Raw genomic sequence first — 16,452 nt, forward strand, 5'->3', positions numbered from 1 at the left:
AGAAAGACATCTCTCGTCCTATTCCTGTTAGTGACGTACATAGTTTAAACAATGCACCAGACCCCATCGGCCATGACAAGACGCCGAAAGACACACACACACACGATGGTCATAGTTTCATGAGCAACAGTAATGTACCGGCGGCTTACCAGCCTTACCAGCCCTGTGGTAAGATAGTATGCATCATGCTTTTACGAGCCACTTATGGGCTATTACGTACGTCCATGCGTTGAATCTCCAAAGCCAGCGTGCCATTTTGCCCGTGCTTTCCCGCCCAATGATCCCGACTCGCGCGGATCTATGTATGTGAATCCACCATCACCGGGCTGGCTGGGAAAGCAACCGTGGAAAACTGTGGAGCTCCCGTTTGCAATAAAGCAAACCTCCTTCCTCCTTCGGGCCCCGTATCCACCAGGAACGCTTCACCGTGACGAAATCAGCGAACGGTGTGATAGTGTGCAGCTTTTTTCAACCTTCTTTTTGAGACGCTGAAACGGCCTTTTACCCACCACCGAAGGCCAGCATTAATTGCTCGAACGCACACATTAGCCGCTCGGTCGCTGAATTAGGGCTGAATTCACTCATCGCGTGCACTGTCGGCCGAAGAAAGTAAAATGTTTGATCAACAAAAATTAGGCCATCGGCGGTTTATTTCGCAAGCAGCAGTTTGGATTGGCGCGAAAGCGCCGCCACTTCATCGACCGAAACCAAAACATCAGTTCATCGGAAAATCCAGCCGCGCGCGCGGCTTGGGGTCGAAACCGTTCCACAGATGAAAAGTGAAATGCGTTGACCCATCGCGACGTGACAAGTTTACGATCGTGCCACCATGCACAGCCGAATGTTTTTTTTTCTGGTATTGTGGTTGTAGGCATCGATCATGAAACGAAGCCGTTCCGGTCGATTGTTGGCGGCCGCTTGCAATCTGGTGGGAGCATTTGCTTCTAGAAGCAAGAGTTAGCAAGAGTACGAAGCAACGCAGCGCTTGGGTTGTAGGGCGGTCGGACAAAACTCGACCTAAATAGAGAACAAGCATTTGGAGCACCGATGTGTTGCCGTCTTCGACACCTTACATCAGCGATCAGGAGGTTCGAACATCGGCAGCATGTGGCGCTCGCTTGAGACAAATAAACCAATTTGTTTCAATACAACATATTACCGTCTAACAGGCGTCTACCACCCGATATGCCAGGCAGCAAGATCGAACGACTTCATCACTCAACACAGCTGGGGTGAGATATTAATCCGCGCACCAAACGTTTCTCCACTATTTCTCCAGCACAGCTGTTTCCGGGGGGCTCGTTAGCGCCCATCGCAACCGCATTGATCGCCCGTTCGCGAAGAAGATGCTGAGGTGATATAAACACTGCACGAAAATTAAAAATTTTTCGGATCAATATTTTCTGCATCCTCCTTGTCTGTCGCTGGTGCACAAGTGGCGCCCAGTGCGGATGCATTCCACGATCGATCTCTGGCTGTGGTACACACTCTCCGGCCGATACCGATTGCATAACGGAGCGAGTTTTTGTCTTTCCTCAAAACACATCTTTCGGTCTTGCCCACAGGCAGGAGATGGCAGGCGGCCGGCCACATCCGAACCGGTGACCACAGCCATCCTCCTATTCGCACCCCGCGCTCAGGCCTTTTTACCGGGGGCCTGGAGTGTTGTGCTTGCCATGCAGCTCGCGAGCACCATCGTGCTGGTCGCCGATCAAACTCATTCCGGCCAATTTCACCCGTCGCTGGCAGTGGCTACAACGGCTTTACTATTCAGCCGCGCCCGATCGTTTGTTAGCAATGCTGTTATGTATCATTTCTCGCCAAAGTCTCAACCCCAAAACCGATCTGACCGAGGGTCGGGAGCGTCCGACGGTTTGATGGGTGGCGATTTTCATTTTACGGCGTAGTGTTACTGAACATACAGTTTACCTCCCTCCCTTCCCCCTCGCCGCACGCTGTGTTATTTCCATCGGGTGGGTTTCAAACGCCCCCTGGGGGCTTCCAGGTGCAGTGGGTAGTAGTAGTAGTAGTAGTAGGTAGGTAGGTAGTAGGGCCCGCTTTAATCCGGGCACGATCAACTTCGGTAACCGACTGGTATGACTAAGTGATCGCGAGTAGCGGCGCAGCTGCACGTATTAGAGTGTGATTGATTTTTTCTTCTTCTCCTCCTATCTCCACGCCCACTGCCTTCCTTCGCTCTGATAAATTGAAATATTGATAATTGTTTTATGATGCCTTGTGCGTCATCCTCCCGCGGGCCATTTACCAACGGTGGGCATGCATTAGAGAGAACTCCATTAGACGCAACGGATATCGAACATAGTGATTTCGATATACAACTAACTAAATGCTTCGGATAAAGGTCAAGGATGAGTCCAAAGCAGCTTATTATAACACCCATTTTAAAGCTCCATGTAATCAACGGTAAGAATAGAAGTTGTGTGAGTGTTTGTGTGTGTGTGGGTTGATTGTTGTAACGAGACAAGCACGCCGTCCTGCGTGAAACCATTGTGCACCGAGTAAGATATCGTTATGAGTGCCATTTGCCCATTTACAAGTCAATTTCTATTGCGTTCAATGGAATTGTGTTCACTTCATTTCACTGCCGCTGTCGGTGGCAATCAATTATATTTATAAACGAAACAATTGTGATTATTTTCTCTCTTTCTCCCTCGTCAACAGTGCACCAAATCTTATGCAAAAGTTCGCACGAGCAGTGGCGTTACAGCACGGCGGCGTTTGGAAGTGTCCATGTACAACAACCGCTACCGCTAGTACCATTTAATTGCCAGCCCACTGTCCGCGTCTGTCCTGCCTGGTCCGTGCCAGGTTCAGTTAATAAAACAAAAGTAGCAGCAGGGAAGCAAAACATTGCTGTGAAGAGCCCTTTCTTTGTACGCTTGGAGTTGGTAGCAGCACAACGCCATATACACACTACACTATCTCCGTCCGTTTGGTGTGTGCGCGCGGGGGCTCTCGCAGAAAAAAAGCCGGCACTATTACATGGCGGTCATTAGAGCAAACCGCACCGCAGTACTGCCAGCCGTGCCAAATTCGTAGCCGTGCGAAAGGTGAGCGAGCGGGGCGGACTGGCTGGTGGCGATGATCGCAGCAAAGAAGGAATATGTTGCCGATCGACGATTTTTTGGCCGAGGCTAGTCGGGCTTTCCACTTCCACCCCCTCCCTGTCACAGCACAGAGCATTCAAAACCGGCGGTAGGGAGACCGCTCGCCGTAAGCCTCGTGCGCACAACTGTCCACCGTCAAGCGTCAGTTGCAATTCGGGCTCGGCGTTGTAAAGGCGTTTCTTCAGTGATCGAGGCGTACGGCCGCGTGATTGTGATCGAGTGTTTGATACTGTATAGATTGTTTGAAATTGTCACTGAATTTTCACGACAGTGGTTGTGTGTGTGTGAGTGAGTGTTTTTCCGGCAGTTCGAAACTGAAAGGCTTGCTCGTTGTGTGACTTTCTTCTTTGTCGTCCGTTGGTTGTCCGTTTCCGGACTGAGAGGGAAGGAAACTATGGCTGCCCCGAGCACGTTGTTAGCGGGTGGTTTGGCAGTGGCAGCCTGCGCACTGCTCTCGATCGCATCAGCACTTCCGCAACAAACAGTTACTACCTACCATGGCAATCTGTATCCCGGTGCTCTCGGCACTTCGGTCGTTGGCAGTGCGCCAAAGCTGATACTGCCCGATTCTAGCTCATCCGACGAGCGAATTCTTACCGGATCGGACGACTTTTTGACTGCCTTTTCGGCCAGCGGTGATGTAAGTACCGTAACCTGTCTCCACAAGTGGTCATTTGTGCGTGTCCCACAATCCTTCGCTGTCAACTTCGTTCTCTTTCTCTCTCTTTCTTGCCATTTCTTTATTTCTGCATAATTTCTAATTACGATACGTAAACGAGCAAATCAATAATGTACAACCCTACCGTCCCCGGGGGGATAGACGTAAGCGTGCTTGCAAGCGAATTACGCACGCGATACTTTATTGCTGACAGGTATCGGATATGCTGCTGGGCGCTGTGGCCTATCCCAAGCTAGCAGAGAAAAGCACATTTAACGACCAACTAGCCAGCCAACCAGCTCAGCCAGGGAGGCCAGGGAGGTGCTCCTAGCGAGCGCTAGCGAAACGCGAACCTGCCTTTCCTGCTCCTGCAGATTGATCAGCCCTAGCGCGATGAAAGATCGCTGGTGAAAAGCAAGAGCTATGAGCTTATGTGTGACACAGTAATGCAAAACACATCACCGTAAAGACAATGATGTAATGCAGTGCGCGACATACATACAGTGCCCATTGCAGCTCTTGTGGCCCCAAGATCGATGCTCGCTTGGGAGGGTTTTGTTTTTTTTTGTGCGCCTTGGTACACGCAGTTTTGTAACCTGCTGCAATCTCAGCCTCGTCCCTCGTTCCCTATAAGCCTCTCTCTCTGCTCTGTGTGTCTCGTACGAGTGCACTCACCGGTGTGTGCTGCAGCATTAACTGGAGTGTCGCAAGGAAGCATCGCGGCTCATCGCATGTCGCCCGACAATGACGATGAGGGGCTGCGCAACCGCATGTCTCAACATCATTCAAACAGAACCGCCCACCCCATTTCTAATCCACCCACCATGTGTGAACAATTAATAGAGCACGAGGGCCTTGGGTTAGCGGAATTATTTTACGGAAATATATATATGTATTTCATGTTTCCAAATTTTACGCTGACCTGAAATGCGAAATCTGCAGCCAATTTTAGCGTCGTGGCGTGGAATTAATTGGCGTATAATTACGGAATCAGGCTTTCAGCGCGCAAAAACAAAATTGGGCGAGATTTTGTAAACTTTCCACTTACACACTTGCGAGTAGCGCGAAATTGCGTATCCGTGTGTCTAAATGATTGATCATTGGTTTTTCTTTCTGTAAACGTGCGTGGCTACTACACCTACTGAACCGAATTTTGCTGCACTTGATTTCGGACCTAATTCTTATCTTACAGTATCTTACACATCTTAAAATGATATATGAGCTCGGTTGAAAATACTGCCGAAATTACCTTGCTTTGCCACATTTTACTGATATCTCAGATAGAAATTCACAATTGCTTGTAACCAGCATCATTACGAGTAACCAAACGAATGCCAGCAGAATGACAAGTCGTACGTTGAACAAATCCTTTCAGAATGTCACCAACGATCTCGTTTGTAAATCAACTGAGATGTTGATCGAATTATTACTCAAATAAGTCAAAATGGATCTATTTTTCAACACATTCGAGAAGAAATACGATGTAAAAGAGTACGATGGTTTTAGTGAAAAAATTACAGATTGCATAATATTAAAATATTGCACAAGATTTGAAATAATTGGAAGAAGTATTTAAAAGGCATCGTCTGACAAATTGCGCTAATACTTCAGTTTATCAAAAATGTAAGTTATCGCATAACTAAGCTGGAGTTTTTGAAACCAAGACAGAAACTGAACCAAGTCATAGTCGTGATCTCAGTTGTGCAGATCTCGGCTAATAAAAGCCGAGACTTGACAAATAACATTAAGAACGTATCATATCATAAAACCGCTGCCACTTCCTTTTATTTCTCCTGAAATAACAAAGACACAAACATAAATGATCTAACGCCGAAAACGCGGTGTATAATATGCACCACAGCAAGAGCTAAATGCCAAAAGCTCTAGAGCTAAAATAAAATGTCTCTGCGATTAGAAAGCTACAACAAGAATGGCGAGGAGTTAGGTTTCAAATTTAAGGATCTTGTCAGCCGTTCACTTTTGCTAAATAGAGTGAAGCAGAGAACGGAATCAATCTAATGATCAATGCGTTCAATTCCGTCAAGTCATCGAAGCTGGGATTGCGTTACAATTTATCAACCCGGCCAGCCAATCACACACACACACACTAGCTCGTGCAGTTAATCTGTAAACTACCTCCTGAAAAGAGCACAACATCAAGATCGAACGCACGAACTATGCTGCTACTACTACCTACTCAAGGACAACCGCACTCCGGGAGATACCAAGACCGTGCGCGCTTAACCTTCATTAGGACGACTTGTTGTGTTCTGCGGCGGTTGATAATAAGAATTCATTGGCGTCATAAATCCGACACAAAGGAAAGGCAAGAAATGCTCCACATCCTTGATTCTTGTGCCCGAGGGCGGCGAATTTCAGCCCGTTACAAACTGGTCAACCGATACAGACATGCCTGGCTGATAGGGGCAAGCGGGATTCTGGTAATACTGACTCGATACGTCCACATTCCACCCTAAGCGACACAAAGAGTCTTTGGAGGTTATTTCTCAGCCCACCTCAACATCACACTCCTGCGAACTAGATCTCGTCATACAAGATTTGCATTGTATTTGCATGAATGAGTAACGTTTTCACTATTCGGCACACCTACCCTAGGAAAGCATGATCAACACCACTCATATCATTCACCGAACTTGAGCAAGGTGAGCTAATTTGAGCAAATTGGTATGACATAATTCAACGCTGATTGGGTTTTGCGGTTTCTTCGCATGCTGCAAGTTCCCCACAAACAATCCTTAAAAAAGCTTACCCAACCGAAAGAACATGCCACATTTCTTTGCACAATTCCACTGAAGGACACACACATTTCTCGGCAGAAACGATCGTCGATCGTTAGTGGGTGGGTGTGTGAAAAAAAAACAAGAAAAACACACACACATGCGAACTGCGAAATAACTAGACGAAAAAAAAGATTTACAGCTTGGGTTATATGCCCCTACGCAATATGTTGCGTGCGGTCAGGGGTTAGGAAAGCTTTCCTCTCGAAAGTTCCGCTACTGAGGACCACAGCCTGACCTTCATAAGGCCATGGATGTGTTGGTATGATGTTTTTGTTTGGCCAGAACGATTTGTTTACCATAATAGCTGACCTTTATTTGGCTAATGACGTAATTCTTAACATCTGTTCCTTGTACAAGATAGTTACACCGATTAGCTAAAAGCATGACCCTGAACGGTATTTATAAACTGGTGGTCTAATGTATCTTGTTTTTGTTTATGGATCTTGTTGTTGTTTGATGTCTTTTGAAGCAGCTCAATGGCTTTTTGAATGATAAAAACATCCACTGCAATTATTTCGCCAAGCTTAACTAATTAAAACAGTTCTGCAGAAAACGACAAGAAATAAATAATTAGCTAACTCCAAACTTTACATCTTGCAGGACACCTGTAGCTTCGACAAATATGCGTTCGATCACGACGGTACAGTTAAGTACAGCAACAAGCTGCCAGCCCTTAACCAGTTCACGCTCTGCATGTGGATGCGATTTACCAATCACACCGGTGACCACACGATCCTCACCTACTCCGGTAAGTATCGCGGCGAGGCGGCGCGCGCGTAACCTGATTCACATTTTTCCCAACCGAACGTAACGCTAAACCACTGCAGTGGTGATTGATTTGAATGCATAGCCTCAAAAAGTGCATCCACATACACACACACACACGCTGCAATCTCCTTAAGCTGGGCTTCCTTTGCCGCGGCTGCATAATAAGTGGCTTAAACATAGTCCGGTGCTCTCGTTATGACACGGTGCGCCGACCAGCCAATACCCGCTCTCGGCAGCTCCGGAATCATTTACGGGCGTCGTTCCTGCTGGTGCGACCTCCCCACTTGTGGCATTGCTGTCTACTACTACACAGCTTTTGAGTCGACGGTGATCGTACGCAGGCACCACCCGGCTTGATCGGCTTACGCATAGCGAACGGAATTTCGACGTAAAACGCAACGTGTGATACGTGAAAAATGCACCTTTCGCTCTCGCTAGGCGAACGCGGACACTGGCTAGTTTACTAGCTAGTTGCGTACCCCATACTAATGTGTCCCACTGAACTGTCGACTCACTTTCAACTTGGCCGGACGATGCAACCACACTCGCTGCTGACACTTTTGTTAATGCTTTTCTTATGTTATTCTACTTTTTCCCGCACAAAATTCTACAAACCAAATCGCTGCATAAATAGTGGAAGATGAACCGCGTGAAATTCAGCTCTGGATTTCCAACAGCATGGGCATGAGCTACATCAGTTTGGCCGTCCATGGCCAGTCACTGTTCAGGTAAGGTGCACCAGATATATAGAAAGGGAACCAACAGACAACAGACTCCCTTTGAACAATGTAATTTTATGTAATCTTACCTACCTACACACACACACCGACTATAACGACCTCCAGAAAAACAACACTCGAAGAAACTCACGAAAGCGAATATTATCTCATTCGAACCAAAAAAAAACAGGTTGAACTATCCTTTCAAAATGCGAAAGTGGCACCACGCTTGTGCGTCGTGGAACGGCAAAACCGGCGAATGGCAACTGTGGATCAAATCGGAGCGCGTCGGACGCGGATTCCACAACCGGGTAAGTGTACGCGGCTCGGTCCGCAGCAGCCTTGAGACACTTTCGCTTCGGCACGCTTGCGCACAGCTAACCAAATAAATGGTCGCGATCGCGAGCGAGTTCTGGAAAGCGCAAACGACGCCAACCCGATAAACAATCTCTCTGCTGCTTCTTCTCTCCCCAAACAAACACGCGCACACGATGACGCGATGGTCAATCTGCCCCTTCCTCTTCCCGCAGTTGGTCAATTACGAAATCAAGCCCTACGGTACGCTGTTCTCCGGTGGTCCATCCATTACCGGGCTGACCGATGTCGGGCTGCACTTCGAGCTGACGGCGGTGCAGATTTACAAGGTGGCGCTGAGCGCAGGCAAGGCGCACCGAGACCACAAGCATCACCATGTGCACCATTTCGATCATAACGGTGGTGAGGTTACCTCCACCACTCCCCGGACCCAGGTGGCGGTAAGTCGTTAGCTTCCATTTTCAAACCGAACGCTGCCAATCTGCTACGAAACCGCGTAGCGGAGCGTGCGCGTTAGAGCCGTTTTCGGACTGCTAATTAGAGCGCTTCTTGCGTGCGTCTTTCGGTTTGTTCTACCCGTTAGCCTTCACCCCAGCCGGCGAACCCGCTGCTGGCGAATGGTCAGATTCCGACGCGCGTCAAGATCAACCTCGCGAGCAACGGTGCCCAGCAGAACAGTGGCACGCTGGGCATTCCTACCAAGGGATTGCCGTCGCAGCTGGTCGGTGGTTTCACCCCGTCCACCGGCAACGGTGCCACCGTCACGACCAACTTCGTCAACGGCCAGTTCAGCACGGGCGTTCGGTTCCTGCAGGAGCAGCTCGTATCGACCAACGTGATCGGTGGTCAGCCGTTCCCACGATCTAGCAGTATCGGCGGCAGCGGTTCCACTGGTGCATTTACCTTCCCGGACACCAGCAGCGAGCTGGGCACGGGCGGTGCTTACTCGATCGTGCAGCTACCAACCGACACAACCGCGCGCAAGATTTTCAAACGCCAGACGACGGGTGCGAAGAAGAAGGTCTCCGAGCCGAGCGGCGAAACGAAGGCGAAGCGCGATCTCGTCCAGCTGCAGGACGGTTCGCTGCTGCAGAGCTCCGAGTACATCTTTGACGGGCTGGCCGAGTTCGGGCTGCCCGATTTCAAAAACAAGGTCGGGCGCGAAACGGACATCGAGGACGAGATTCGCGAGCACGACAAAGAGCCGGCCGAGGAGGAGGTGCGAGCCGTCATGAACATATGCTCCAAGTGCGCGCCGGAACCGTTCGCCAAGGCGCTGGTGTTTGCCTGGAAGGATGCCGTGACGGAGCTGGGCGGTGCGCTGTCGGCTAAGGCGTCCACCCACTGTGGCCATTTCTAGGGGTCGCGGTAAAACTGCTGCTGCCTTGCTGGATCGGCCGGGCCGAAACGCTCGCAGAACGTAAACGTTAACAGTATGGATATTTAAAAATACCTCAAACCACCCCCCATACATTATTAGTGTATTTTATGAAGCCATAGCCCAAGTGTGAGTGATGTACAGGCGATGTATGCGAAAAAGGAATAAATGTATTATAACAACGATACCGTACCTTGCTTTTGTGGATGTGCTGATGTTGGTATTCCGAGTCGAACTCCGGTTCGCTGAAATAGCTCTGCAAGTTGAAAGAACAGAATAACATAGAATTAAATTATAGATTCATAGACGTTCTGCTATGGCGACAACATTGAAAGATCGGATAGGATTTTCTGTAGGAAGTTGTCTTCTTCTAAATACCATGGATCTTGTATCTGATCATACCAGCGTCTTATATTGGCTACTAGATATTCGTTATCATCTGATAAGCGCCTTCTTCTAGACGTCTTATACGAGGTCATATCAGCGTCTGATATAAGCTGGTCTAGTTTTAAAATCTTCTGAGAACCTTTGATATGTCTTTGATATGTCTTGTACGTTGTAATGCCATGATTTTATGTAACCTTAATAGACTTCCGTCATCTTCTTATAGCCGTCTTCTTCTACATGTCCTAAATATTTTACGTCGATATACCAGAGTCTTAAATAGATTTACTAGACTTTTAAAAAGCCGGGGCGCGTCTTCCATTGTGATCACCAGACTTCCCGTATCTTCAGGAAGTGAAACGAATGATGTATTCTTACTAGTTTAGGGTAAATTTGATTGAGATTCATCAATCTGTATGAATCATTGAAATGATTCAATGAATCTGAATCTCGATAGAAAAGATTCATTAATGTCAAAAGATTCATAAATCTCAAAAGATTCACGAATCTTAAAAGATTCACAAATATCAAAAGATTCATGAATCTCGAATGTTTTACGAACCTCTAGGAATTCACAAATTTCCAAAGATTCATAGCGCTGGGTTTTCTAATTATTCTTCTACTTGGCGTAACAACCTATGTGGTCATGCCAGCCTTCGAAACTTCTTAGTATGTACATCACAATCGGATAGTTTGTTTTACTACGGGGAGATGGTCCGTGCAAAGCTTGAACTCACAATGGGCTTGTTGTTAGTTAACCACTTGCGAGTTAACCACTGTACCACTGTATGAGATCGAGCAAATTCAATATTTTAAAAATCATACATCTCTAAAGATTCATGAATCCCTGGAGATGCATGAATCTTAATGGATACTTGAATCTTACGATATTAACCAATCTTTGGAGATTCAAGAATCTTCGGAAATTCATGAATCATTAGAGAATAATGAATCTTTAAACGATTCTTTAGATATTCATAGATCTTTGGAGATTCGATTCGAGATTCGAATCGCACATCCCTGAAGATTCATATAAATGAATCTCAACGAAAGATTCATAAAATCCAACACTAATTCTTACCTGCTCTTGATCCCACTGGTTTGGAATCGCTGCCGGCTGTAGAGGTTGTGGAATATTTTGTCCACCAGGCAGGACCTGCGGCGCACTGACTTCGTTCGACTCGAACAAACGTAGCACGGAACGATCTCGAATTTCTCGGAGATGCGATCTACGAACGAGGAAAAAAACACAGAGCACACCCAGCATAAGATAGTATTCTACTGACCCACCACAATCGTTATCCTTACCTCACATCCTCGAGCTCGTAGAACATGTCCTTGCTCGAATCGTGAATGTATATCTTCACGTTCGGCCCTTCGAGGTACTGCATGGTTAGCTGCCGCGGAAAGGATCGCACAAACAGCGCGCGTACCGTGTCGATCGAGGTGATCTCGTTTGGCAGCAGTGCCCGTTTCGTCTCGGAACGATATTGCAGAAACACTAACCCAAGGGGCCGCTCCAGCGTTTTCGATGGCGTTCTTACGACCGGCAGGGACGAGCGCTGTTTGCCACCCCGCCGGAAGCCCGTGCTGGCCGTTTCGGCCTCGGACATGATGCCGGGATCATCGTCAAACAATGGTCCCTGGTTCGTCGGAGTGTACACACGCATCTGTGGAGTCTGCTGAGGTAGCAGCGGATACAAGAAAAGGGGGAATGAAAATATGAAAGGCGAGCGATTGTAAGGGCATGCGGGCACTCTTTGTGCCACCTTCGCCCAAGGTTGGCCTCGTGCTTACCTCAAAATCGAGTGATCGTTGAATGTTTGGCGGTTGCGTTTGGGCCTGATACTGCAGCATATCGCCGCCGAGGGTGTGTCGCCGGGGATCTTCCCTGCTTCGTGCCGATCGTCGCCTATCATCGATCGCTGCAAGAGAGCGGCGCACACACAAGGTGACAGCGCAAGGGCAGTAGCGAAAAAGGAACAATTTATGTTGCGATTTTTTTTCATTAAACAGTACAACCTTCTTACCTTGATCGGTCGGCTGGTTCCTGTTGCTTTTATCATTTTGCCAGTCATCCTCTGTAAATCGATTTTGTTTTCGAGCGAAGGGTTCGAAGCGAGGAAAGAAAACGGAAACAGGACCAAGAAAATGATAGCTTTAGTGGTACGTAAATCACTCAACGAACCAAATACAGTGTGCGGTTGCCACACACCGGTAAGGCAAAAGGCCAGGATGTATGATTTTCTGCGTAATGACGCCCACACACCGCGGTGCGCAGGAAGGGCGTGTGACGGTGAAGATTGATCGAAGAAGTGCAATTAACGGTTGAAGTGGTTGTGTCCTGCACAAGATTAGATTATAGAGCAATCAAATCAACTGCCTATCATTTTATTGCTGCCGCGCTTTGGCGCTAGCGGCCACTGAACAGGTTGTAACAGAATTTACTATACAATTTACTAGGAACAAGCCTGGCAGTGTTGCCTGTTCTGAAACAGCTGTGGTTCGCTTGTTGTTAATATCGTCATTTATAATTTTTTCGAAAATTGCGATTAAGCTATTTATTATTACACAAACACACGTGGTTTTGCTGAAGGACAATGTGAGGCGATTAGAAGATACACTATGATGAAAGCTTTGCCATAGCATTAAAAATGTACATGATATGAATACAGTCGAGGAAGCGTTTCTACGGTCTCTCCCTATTGAACAGATAAATATTCAAGCATATATTTGCTGAAGCTTTGGCCCTAGTGAATGATCATCATTTAATAATATATCTCTAAATGGAAGATTTTAATTAGCTTTTTTTATTAAATAAATTATACCCCATTTTCTATCTCTGTCCCCTAATCATGGAACGGATATTTCCTTATTACAAATTCATCGAATGAAGCGTTATGAATTAATCGTTTCCAAATCTCCCAATCCGGAGACACCCGAATGGTCAAATGTCAAACGTACCCGGCATCTGCAAGCCCGGACGTGGTTCAATTAACATCTGAAAAGGAATGCAAAAATTGTCCTAGTCAGTTGTGTTGGTATTTATGAGTAGGGGTCAATCCAAAAAGGACTTCTTAAGAGAGAACAATAAATGTGGTTCACAATAATTTAAACATTAAATTTCAGCAACCACACAAAAAAGCCCTTGTAGCAAATTTGATGAACCAATACATGTGGTTACCAAATAAATTATTTCCTGTCTTTTTCTGTCTTGCTTTTTTGTTAATCTACACAACAAGGAAAAACTAATTCTCACTGGCCCGGTTAGCAGTATCAATTTTCAAACTTGACCCATTTAATGGTTTCTTGTCGATCGAATCATCCCACACTTCGGATTAGATTAGAGCTGATAAAGACACACACATACACACACCCACACATCCAACGAAAGCAATGCCGGAAAAGGACGAAAACCAATTGGGAAGGTGTGAGGTGTGAAGAAGAGCAAATTAGTTGACCACTTTCTTAACACCCTCGTTACCTGGGCTTATTTCGGCACAGCGAAACATCAATCAATTTCGGTCTAAAGTTGTCAAAAAGGTGCGGCTCACGCCCGCGGCCCGGTACATAATTGCTCTGCGTGTGTGTGTGTGTGTTTGTGTGTGTCGATAAGCTGAGGAGGAGACGAATAACATGGCATACTTGTGTCGCCGTCTGCTGAAACGTAAAGATTATGTTGGGCCCATCTTCGCTTATGGAGCAAAGGCAGCGACAAAAGTCGACCAGCGCTAACCACCATCAAGGAGGGCTGCGAAAACCGCCCCCTGCCTCCTCACGACTCGTCCACTTTGTTGCCTATAAATTATGCATCCTCCCAGTAGATGCCTTGGTGCGCCAGGGCACCGTGTGTAATAATGTATGGGCCTGCGTGGGGCGATGGGATGGGAGGGGAGGAGTTTGCATGTGAGTGTCGTGTCGTTTTCGCTCGCATCTACGGCGTAGCATAAACCCCACCCTACACGGATGCACGAACAGCAGGGTGTTCGGTGTGTGTTTGGCACGACGACGTTCCACCGCAAAATGGACTGGTCAATTTTCCGCCTTATATTGGCCAAAAGTTCACTCCCTCGATTTTTTTTTTAAAGAAACCTAAACCTTTAAGACTTCAACCATCGACCTTTGCAAAAGAACGAAAAAAAACGAAATGCACGAAAAACCGTCCGCCCTTTTCTGCACAAAACGCATTCGGCACACACACACGCACACGCAGTATGTTCGCATTTTGGCAGGGAAAATGTACGGTCGGGAAATCCTGACCCAGCCTTGCGAGGCAGGATCCCTATCCTATCTGGCACACATACCGCTTTCCCTTCCTTTTCTTTTCTTTTTCGACGTGCTCGACGATGACGATGTTGAGGATGAGCTTTTATCTTTGCTTTTCCACCGGATCAGCATTTTTGCTGCGGAGAACGTTGAACGTTATTTTGCGCTGTGTGTCTGTGGTGATATTTGATGAATTTCCTTTCTTTTTTTTTTTTGGATGCGGCCGCTAATACTACCCGCTCCGACGGTGCTGCTCTGCCAGTGTGACGTCCTCTGTTCAGGTGCGAACCCCGAAATCACTCGAATCACTCACACAAACACACGGACACTGCTGACGGGAAGGATTTTTACAGTCAATTACAGAAGGATTAGGGGCTGCTGTTTCGTCAATATCTTCTTTACGACTACGCCGCAGATTACTACGTTTGCTGCTGCCCTCTTCGAACTAACCGCCCGTTTGGTTAGCCTGCTTCTTCCGTTTTGCGCTGTCAACCAGCACCACCAGCACCAGCAGCGTCACATCCGCTAATAACACACGCGCGCACCTACACCAAAACACTCTCTACGCACACACACTCAGCGCGCACGCACACACTTCAGCTTCCTTTTCGATCCGAAGGGTTGGAGGAGGTGTGCCGTGCACGACTCATCGTTTGGTCCTGGTTGAAGGGACGGGAAGGAAAACTCGTTCAACCGATGCTTCCTCTACACCTGATGTATCGCGCACACACCTACACACACATACACGACAGCAGGGAGGGACCACCGATGCAATCGACACCCGATTTTCTCTTTGCGATTTGCACGACAGTGTTTGCCACTGGCAGCAGGATGGTCAGTTCTTTTTGGAGTTAGTTTTCGTCACTTCCCATCGAAACAAACCCGTGTGAGTCACGCGAACTCTTCACCTCTGTCTTACTGTCGATGTGCGAAAAACAGTCCTTGCGGCAGGATATGCTACACATATATGTACGACCCCCGTCCGCGGTTTGCACGACCCGGTTTGTGTGTTTTTTGCAGCAAGCTCTCGCTCAGCAGCGGTGTTCACTTTGCAGCAGGCGGAGAACGCAATACACACCGAGCCCCCGTTACGGAGCAGCAACCAGAAGAACCAGGAAGAATGTTTCTTGTCGGCGGATTCAACTGACACTGGGGAGAAGTGGGATCACTAGACCAGCCCCGGCCAGCTAGTGTGTGTGTGGCCACCCATGTTCCACTTTGCACCAGACGGACAGGTCCACCCTACCACCAGCAGCGGGAGATGGTGGTCGGATACATTTTGCGGTTTTCCCTTTTCGATCTGCCTTTAGACTCTATTCTGCTGCTGATGGTGCTGCTGGTGCTGGTGCCGTTTCTGTTACAACACATACTACGGAGGAAGTTCGTTTTTTTCCTTCTTCTTCTCGTGTCTCGTTTCGGACAGTACACACGATACGGCTTTGGTTGGGCGTGCGACGGGCGTTTTAGATTTCTTTCACTCCGATATCAACGATTGCAGCTACACAGATTCTACTTCTGCAGCAAAGCAAGCAAGCAAATCGCTGCCAGGAACGACGGAAATTTGTGTATGAAAAGTTCCACCCTACTTCGAAGCCCCAAAGAGGTTGGTGGCTCTGCCCGGTTCGATGGTGTTTCTGTACCTTCAATACTTGTACTAGGAGCTCACCAAATTGCTCTCCATTCCAAAGCGCTCGAAGACGAAACGGCGTCCAGAGTGCGCATGCCCCAGAGCTATCTCTCCCATGTTGCCGGAGCAATAGCGCGTATGCTCACTTTGATGTGGAGTAGCCGCTGTCTGCCTCCTGCCAGGATATCAGGCGTGTGTGCCGTGTGTGTGTACATCGTCAAAGAGCAGTCCTTTCCACGATTGCAAAATAGAGAAGAGAGGGAGAGCGAGAGAGCGAGAGAGAGCCGTTTTGCGGGAGACACACTAATTCGCAAACGACCATAAAAATGCTCTTCACTTAACAGCATAATAACTGTGATCGAGTGAACACAGTTATGTTCACAAACGAGATGTCTTGAGATCCCACCC

At 47.6% G+C, this 16,452-nt stretch overlaps 2 protein-coding genes across 5 annotated transcripts in view; one reads left to right on the plus strand and one right to left on the minus strand.

Annotated features, from left to right (window-relative positions):
* LOC120897001 (coiled-coil domain-containing protein AGAP005037) overlaps positions 1–16,411 on the minus strand; it is a 34,620-nt gene extending 18,209 nt beyond the window's left edge. The window contains exons 1-6 of one of the 4 annotated variants that reach the window (XM_040301568.1): positions 14,456–16,406; positions 12,182–12,232; positions 11,949–12,076; positions 11,460–11,833; positions 11,233–11,380; positions 9,961–10,023 (exon numbers count right to left, since the gene is read on the minus strand). In XM_040301568.1, coding sequence (XP_040157502.1) covers positions 9,961–10,023; positions 11,233–11,380; positions 11,460–11,833; positions 11,949–12,076; positions 12,182–12,232; positions 14,456–14,549 — 858 coding nt within the window. In that variant the 5' untranslated portion in view covers positions 14,550–16,406. Of the gene's footprint in view, positions 1–9,960; positions 10,024–11,232; positions 11,381–11,459; positions 11,834–11,948; positions 12,077–12,181; positions 12,233–14,455 lie in introns of all 4 variants that reach the window. The other 3 variants (XM_040301569.1, XM_040301570.1, XM_040301571.1) reach the window with 3 other exon arrangements.
* Positions 2,952–9,959, plus strand: LOC120897003. Its single transcript, XM_040301574.1, has 6 exons — positions 2,952–3,768; positions 7,188–7,335; positions 7,990–8,083; positions 8,265–8,385; positions 8,605–8,829; positions 8,973–9,959. Exons 1-6 carry the CDS (start codon positions 3,523–3,525, stop codon positions 9,747–9,749), a joined length of 1,611 nt encoding a protein of 536 aa, XP_040157508.1. The 5' UTR covers positions 2,952–3,522; the 3' UTR covers positions 9,750–9,959.
* Positions 16,412–16,452: the final 41 nt, after the last annotated feature.

Source organism: Anopheles arabiensis, chromosome 2 (genome assembly GCF_016920715.1).
Source record: "Anopheles arabiensis isolate DONGOLA chromosome 2, AaraD3, whole genome shotgun sequence".
NCBI lineage: Eukaryota > Metazoa > Arthropoda > Insecta > Diptera > Culicidae > Anopheles > Anopheles arabiensis.

Excerpts from the sequence above, each read along its gene's own strand:
- LOC120897003 (XM_040301574.1), top strand. The coding sequence starts at position 3,523 with ATGGCTGCCCCGAGCACGTTGTTAGCGGGTGGTTTGGCAGTGGCAGCC. Across the intron at positions 7,336-7,989 it reads CACGATCCTCACCTACTCCG|TGGAAGATGAACCGCGTGAA; the intron begins GTAAGTATCGCG and ends CTGCATAAATAG. Across the intron at positions 8,386-8,604 it reads GACGCGGATTCCACAACCGG|TTGGTCAATTACGAAATCAA; the intron begins GTAAGTGTACGC and ends CTCTTCCCGCAG.